We start from the raw sequence: 7,893 nt of genomic DNA on the forward strand, positions 1-7,893 counted from the left end.
TAAGTTACTGATACTTATTGTGTTTAAAATGAAAGTAGTTTTCATTTAGTTAAACTATAAAAAATTGTCATAAGACAAAACAACCTACACAGCTTGGGAAATTTTCTATTAGCATGAAAGAACAAATTTGTTTATTTGTGTGGCAATTATGGCAGGGTTTGTAAAATAATAAGATAGAAAATAAAAAGAGGTAGATCAAACTAAACCATTCTTATAACAAACAATAATTATATAAGATAAAATTATAAATAAAAAAATATTAAAGAGTTTAGATTGAAACATACAAATTACTGTTCTTAGATAAAAAAATATCTTCACTGTACTAATAGAATAATATATACTTATCCCAAAATATAACAGATCGATCAAGTGCAGTTAATAATTCCTAAATTTTATGAGCACCAATATTTTAAAAAGAAGTATAGAACAAATTAATATTTTTATATGAACTTGTGTTTGTTGTTTATTTTCCTCATATAAATAGGTGATATTCATAGTTAAGAGAAAATGATTTAAGAGTCCATTATAATTAATATAATTTAAAAAATAGTAATTTGTAATCAATATTGTGAAAATAAAATAAATGTAAAAAGTCGTTCAACATAAAAACAATTATAACAGTAGAATTTTGTTTTATTTTTAAATTATACTAATAGTTTCTAACAATAACTGCTAATTTGTTTTTTAAACATGATAACATTTTGAGAGAATATAGGTGAAGAAAAAATATTGTGTATAAAAAGAAAAAAAAGAATATAGTTTTGGTCCAAGCATGGTGCAGAAGGTTACCTATGAAGCCAACTCAAAGTCTTGGAATTTCTAAGCATTTTTTCGGCATCTTATACCAAATAAATTTCCAATCATATTAATCCAAAGTGAAAAAAGGGACGTGATGAATATTTTTACCAAGCACATTAACATTAAGTAGTCATGTTAACAAACTTATTTGAAATTTAGGAAGTGTAATGATGTTTGATCACTCATTTCAGTCCAATATTAGCTTTTGACTCCACCCTTTTGCTGACTTCAACAGTTGGAGTCTTTCCATTTGACGTTACTGAAGATTTTTGAACAGCTACCAAAGGAAACGTTTGGGTGTGATTTGTTCAACATATCCAAGAGCCACAATGGAGAAAGACCAGTCTCCAGAGTTTCAACTCTTGTACATGCTTCCTTATGAGCTGAATTCTTCCGTGTTTAACTGTCACAAGATTTGGTCACAATATCAAGCATTCTTTATTGCATCACATGTTGCATTTGGCATCAGATTTGCTTTAAAAGGGTAATCAACTGAAGTAATTGAGATGATGAAAATGATAATGATCTTACCTATTAGGTACAAATATGCTACGCCTTAGATACCAAAAGAGAAGTTGTTCTTTAGGCTGAAAACCTTTATTTATGTGATCACACATGTATGGTCTCATTTATTAAGGGAAATTCTTACGCAAAAATAATTCTTTAAAAGCACTCTCTATGTATATATTTCTTCAAAGGGCACAGAACTTCATCCTAATCTTAAAACATTTGTTGCCTAAGATGGCTTTCCAAACCTTAATTCCACTTTAGACGATCAAAGTGAAAGAGGTGCTTCCGCACATGGTATACATGGATGCAGTAGAGGAGTGCAGCTAATGTGACTGCTAGAAATGATAAAAATGTCAGCTTCCAAAAATCCTGAAAAGTCAAACAGATAAAAAGAAGCATGACCAACATAATTGAGATTTTCTTATAAGCATTAGATTCAAAGCAATAACCATAATAATAACTGAAAAGCCCTATCAAGAAGTAGGCTACATGACCACATGATGCTATTCAATATGATTACAAATAAAATCTTCAAATGAAATCTTGGGGTTGGCTACAATAGAGGAACAATTACTCTTCAATAGAATATCCTAATTTATAATAGATATAATCTATCCCTACAATTCAGGATCAACAATCCTGTACAATAAATATAAAATATACCATTAGCATTTAATCCTCCTAATTATGAAATGTAATTAAATCTCCCAAAAATGTTAACTCCAGCATAAATCAAGGGATTTTGACAATTGCAATTATATCAAAGGTTCTAGTTGGATTTGGGAAGTAGTACATTAATGTGAAAGGTAAAGGAAAAATAGCAATCTCAACCTCTTGAGGTACAAAGTTCATTTATGAAGCGTTGGAGGTTCCTAAAGTGGATAAAATTTATTAGCGTTGGACAAGTAGTTGAAAAGGGTTATAAAGTGTTGTTTGAAAACAAATCCTGCACAATTGAAGATGTCTATGGCAAAGATATTTTTCCAGAATGAAGAAGAAAAGTTTGATTTAAATCCATTAGAGGAGCAAACTGATTTTTTAATAGAAGAGGATATAACTCAATTTTGGCACAAGAAAGAAGAAACTGAAGAAAACAAGTTGGTTCTATAGTAGCAGCCCCCAAGTCCAGAAGGAGTGCTGCAGAAGCAAGGTTGGTAGAAGTAAAGGAACAAGCTTAGTCTTCTCAAGAGTAGTTGGATGAGTGGAAGAGGAAGTATGATGTCGTCATTAGAGAAGCAAAATGTGCTTTAGTGAAAGTTGAAAAGGTTGAGCATGATGAGAAGTGTCTAAAAACTTTGAATTTAGAGTTGAAGACTATTGAAACAAAGATAAGAAGTTCTGTAATAAAATGTTTTCACTAATGATTGAAATTAGAGTTGATTGAGAAGTTAAAAGTTGAAAACGCAGAAATCCAATTATATCAAAAGGAAGAGATTGTATTTCAACAAGAGAAAACTATTCTTGAACAAAAGATCCAAATCATTCTGAGTCAGCAGATTAAATTTTTGAGGGAGAAACTTAGAGTTTGCATCCTCCAATGCAAGGAGTGTTATAAACCTGCCTTAGATACTATCAAAGCAGTTTTAACTTCATTTTGAATATGTCAATTATTAAATTGATAAGAGTATGTTATCTTGTTTCTAGTTGTCAGTGTGTTAGTTTCATATATTATTATTCAGCTATCAGTAGCAACTCCTACAATCACAGAGCAAGATTTCTAAGTTATTTCGATGAATACAAGCCAGATTCAATAAAAGATTTAGGGTTTTTGCAATCCATAATTTTTTATGTTGTTTCCTGGATCTATTTTTTTTCTTATATCCTTAAACAAAAACCAACAGTTGTGGTGCAAAAGCTTGGGAGTGTTCCAATAATGGAGATGCATCTGACAAATTGTTGTCTAAAAAGTAAATTTTCAGCTGTAAAATTAGATTAACTGGGGGTCCTATTGTTAGATCTAATTTGATGTTAGTGAAATTAGAGAATTCTGTCAGAAGTTGAAAATTGATGAGATACTCAGAAAGTCTTTTATCAACGACCTAAAGGAAAACCTATAAGTAGCAAGTATATATAAAAAAATTGAATACTTCGGGTAGGACATGGATGTTAAAAACTCACCCGTGGATCAGAAATTATGATTCCCATAACATAGGCCAATAAGTCCATCAAAGATTGAAGTGAGTTCTGGACACCCCCAACAATCAAACGATCAGATTCAGGAACAAGATCCTATGCCAAAAAAATTAATGAAAGAGAAGTGAGGCCAAGATGACTATTAAGAAAGAACTTCAGTGATTGATCATAGACATTTTAAAAATAAAATATTTAGGAAAATTTGAATAACACCAGGTAATAAAGGTAACTTGCCTGCATTTGTTGAAGCACAGACAAATCAAACATCCACAATCCAAGGCGAGAAATGGCTACACTTCCCATAAGAATATATGATGATAGAAAGCCCCTATGGATCCATATTGCAGCTATACATGGAATGAGGCAAGTCCACTGCAATTTAATGCACAACATACATAAACAAGGACAAAACAGATCGGTAGGAATAACCCATTTAATGAAACAACCTATATACTATTGTTACATCAATAATACATTTTTTTTTTCAGTTCACATAAAATTGAATAATATTTGACTGTTACTCATCATTTATAGAGAACATTTTAGTGCCATTCATTACTTAATTTATACCTGAGACCATACAGACCAAAGTCCTGCTCTAATAGTTGATATTTGAGACTGTAGCATAGGATATGCAACTGTTGCTGCAATTCCAATCGTAGCACTTATTCCTCTTGCCATTCCAATAACAAATGCAGGTATACCTTCCCATTCTAAGGTGGCTGTCATCAAAGTTCCAAAGCTGAGGAAAAAATTGAAATTTTATCAATGACTGTTATTAGAATATAAAACAGAAAAATATCTTTATCTTGATTCTAATAACTCTTCATGCTCAACAAACAGCAAAAAAATGCAAGACATGTTTCTACGTACAGAGAATAGTACAAAATTCAAAGGGCAAGCTTCAAAAATAAACTAGATATTTTAAGCATTATTGGAAAAGGCTAATTCTGAGTATTTTTTTTTTTCATGTAATATTTACTTGCTACACTTTATTTGCAGGCTTTCACCTGAGTACAGTGAAATATAGCAAAGCCAGAGCCATTCCAGGAAGGGCAACTTCTTGCTTTAAATAAACTTTCCATGCAGCAACATAAGGAATTTCTGAGATCTTCTCACGAAGTTTTTTACTGTGTTTTCTATCCACCAATTCTGAGCTACCAGCAGTAACAGAAAGCAAGCTATCTTCCTCCAAAGTTGGATTGCTTCTTTGTTGATCACTTTGTGATAGTCTTGCCATCCTCCTCTGGCTACTTTCGCCTAATGCTGGAATCCCATTATATACAGATGTGAAAAGCCAATACTCCACCCAAACGGACACAGTATTCCACAGTGCTAAAGTTATAGCAGATGCTTTTAGTGAAACGAAGCTTATAATAAACCCAGTAATAACTGGAGCAAGAAGTTTGCAGGTTAGATCAATGCGTCTCATAACTGAATTCATCTTTGTCAGCAATTCTGGGGGTTGACCTTCCGCTATAACTAACAACCTGTATAATATAAACAAGAACAATATCATGTTCTTCACAAAAATATTTATTCTCCATTTAATTAAGCACCCCTAAAAATTCAGTTTAAAGACATTAGATTATGTAGTATGAGCAAAGGCATTACATTCTGAACTGACATAATAGAGGTGGTAACCATGCTTGGAAATATCATGTTTCCTTTACTGGGCACAATTAAACTACTTGAAAACCAGAAGAAACTTAGAATAATTAATATTCTTCTGAGTTGTAAATTTGAAAGGTAGTAAAGAAAACAATTAATTTTACCATTCTCTTTCAATCAAGATTGTGCCGGCAAGGGTAGAAAGCACACCAATGCCACCACAGATATTGATGGTCCATAACAGTAATGTGAAAACTGAAAAATTTGTAAACTTCAAAGGTGAGTTGACGAGTAAAACAACTACAGTTGCCCCGGCAATAACAAAAGAGAGATTTTGTGTCACCAACCACAACTGCAAAACCTGCCAATAAAGTATGCTGACAGAGTTATTTCACCAAAGACACCTTGATCTTCACCATCAAATAATTAAGAACCAAATTTAAATAACTAAAGCTACCTCTGTCAGATATTGCTATATTCTTTTTCATCTTTGAATTATTCATCTCTTATTCTTTAGATAATTCTTGAAAAGATTTTGGCATTTCACATGCATATGCTGTTAGAATCTAAGGTCTTAAAGAATCTGATGGATAGTGAAGTCCAGAAACAGAACGAAGGTTTAAGCAAAGAATTATACGCCACATCTTAACCAAAATTTATGGCATCATGTTTATAAGCTGTTTCACTTATATAACCCTCTCTTTACCCATCTCTTTCTATTTTATAGGGCTTCTTCATTCGTACACAAATAATAGTAAAGCTGAAAAACGATAGACCAAACACAAAAGTAGCCTGTCAATACTGGACCCATTAAGTAGAATAAAAAAATCTTAAGTTATCGTTTAGCTTTTAGCAAAAGGACAGAAAGCTTTACAGGTCAGAAGCACTAGTAGTCCTTGAATAAAAGCATATAAGCTAATTAGTAATACTTTGGGCTCACACCTTCACATAAGACAACTTATCAACCCATCTTCCAATTATGGGGCCAAACAGTGCAATGGAGGCAGACTCAATGGCACCATATATTGCAGCATACAACAAAGAGTCTGGCCATATGTTGACCATATATAAACCAACAGAGAATTCCCACATCCTGAAACACAGATGCACAATGAATTTTAGTAGCAAAAACCAAACCAAACCAAACAAAATAGCGCAGCCCAATCCCTAGGAAACAGTGATTTTGAAAATCTCAACTCCCAAGCCAAGAAAAAATGATCCTAATTGACTGACTAACTCACAGACACCTTCCATGCATGTATATTATATCTTTATCTAATGTGGTCTATTTCCCAGCTTGGTACAATTAAGGGTAATTGATACAGTTAAATCACACATCCCACTAAAAAAATTTATCATTTCATAGCACAAACAACAATTTCAATTCATCCGCTTTGGTAACAGGGCAGAAACCCATTTTCCTACTCAGGATAATTTCCAAAACTACAAAGAAGAAAAAGGAAAATTTTCTTTGCATTCTTGTAAAAATGAAATCAATTAAGCACCGGAAACAATAGCTATCAGTGGCCTATCTATCAATAATATTTGAGTTCAAATAATTAAATCAATGGTGAGAGGTGAAAGGAAAACCTGGCATCCCATCTAGCTAAGAAGTGACCAATATACAAATGCTTGATCAGAGAAGATGAAGTTTGCTGTTCTTTGGCAAGAAAAGGCTCTCTTGTCAATGTGATGCTTTCTTCCATATCAGATTCTTTCTTACCTTTCACTCACTCCATTGACCATTAAACTCTAGACAAGCAACAGCATGCAGTTTATGTTATCGTCCCCATTTGATAATGATAGTCAGTGATAAAAAAAAGTATAATAATAATAATAATAATAATAATAATAATAATAATAATAGAATAATATAGCACATAGAAATTAGAGTGACGCAATTCTCTTAAAGAGGTTTTATCTGTGTTGAAACTTTTATTTTTGAAACTTTAAAATATTTTAGTGAAATTAATTTATTTATGATCTATAATAAGATTAGGTGAACAACATAATACATTATATACCCTAAGAAGAAAACATTATAGGATGTCGTGTAAGTTTTATTTAAAGAAGGATGCATAAGTAAAAGAAGTTTTTCTTTTAATATTATTTAAATGTATTTTATATTTAAAGTGCTATATAATAAAATGATGGATTCATCTGTACACTTCAATGTTGTGGAAGTTGCTTCAATCAGTGACCTGATCCAGGTATTGAGTGTTAGACAATTAGACACTTGGCTGAATAAATCAACATTAAGAAAAGTATAAGTATATATGATATCTTAACATATGATAAATCCAACCTAACACTATTTTCTTTTTTGTCATTATAAAGTTGAAGAGAATATGATTTGAAATTTCACACTTCAAAACACATAGAAAGTTTCTTTTGCATCTCTAGGTTTCTTCCTTTATTTCTATACAAATATTTTTTATTTTTATTTTTTTTATTGCAAAATTTGTAATTTATATTTTGAGATATTGTATAATGGAAAGGTAAAAAATGATTTTTGAATTATGTAATTTAGAAGCCATTTTTTTCTTAAGAATTCTGTCAAAACTAAAATTCCTTTTTAGATTTATGTAACTGGAAAATAAAAAATGACTTCTAAAGTGTTCAATGGGAAAATTAAAAATACTTTTAGATTATACAAACTGAAAAATAAATAATTTTCTTAAATTTATTTTTTATTTTTAGATTATACAATTCAAAAGTTATTTTGTGATTAAGGTATAATCTAAAACTCATTCGTTTAGAAAAAAAAAATCTTCTGAATTATGTAATAAAAAAATATTTTTACTTTCTTCCATAACTAATAAGTTATTTTTAATATTTGAA

General features: G+C 31.0%; 1 protein-coding gene across 2 annotated transcripts; it reads right to left on the reverse strand.

The window, feature by feature from the left end:
• Window positions 1-806: 806 nt before the first annotated feature.
• Window positions 807-6,824, reverse strand: LOC106773782 (solute carrier family 40 member 2). 2 transcript variants are annotated; one of them, XM_022786410.1, is made up of 9 exons: window positions 6,643-6,824; window positions 5,995-6,145; window positions 5,217-5,413; window positions 4,452-4,931; window positions 4,012-4,183; window positions 3,676-3,813; window positions 3,427-3,537; window positions 1,554-1,677; window positions 807-1,201 (listed from the first exon to the last, which is right to left on the reverse strand). In XM_022786410.1, exons 1-8 carry the CDS (start codon window positions 6,756-6,758, stop codon window positions 1,555-1,557), a joined length of 1,488 nt encoding a protein of 495 aa, XP_022642131.1. In that variant the 5' UTR covers window positions 6,759-6,824; the 3' UTR covers window positions 807-1,201; window position 1,554. The 2 variants fall into 2 exon arrangements, with proteins under 2 accessions (XP_022642131.1, XP_014516018.1); XM_014660532.2 differs by lacking the exon at window positions 807-1,201 and having other exon boundaries at window positions 1,374-1,677.
• Window positions 6,825-7,893: the final 1,069 nt, after the last annotated feature.

Source organism: Vigna radiata, chromosome 9 (genome assembly GCF_000741045.1).
Source record: "Vigna radiata var. radiata cultivar VC1973A chromosome 9, Vradiata_ver6, whole genome shotgun sequence".
In the NCBI taxonomy this organism is placed as follows: Eukaryota; Viridiplantae; Streptophyta; class Magnoliopsida; order Fabales; family Fabaceae; genus Vigna; species Vigna radiata.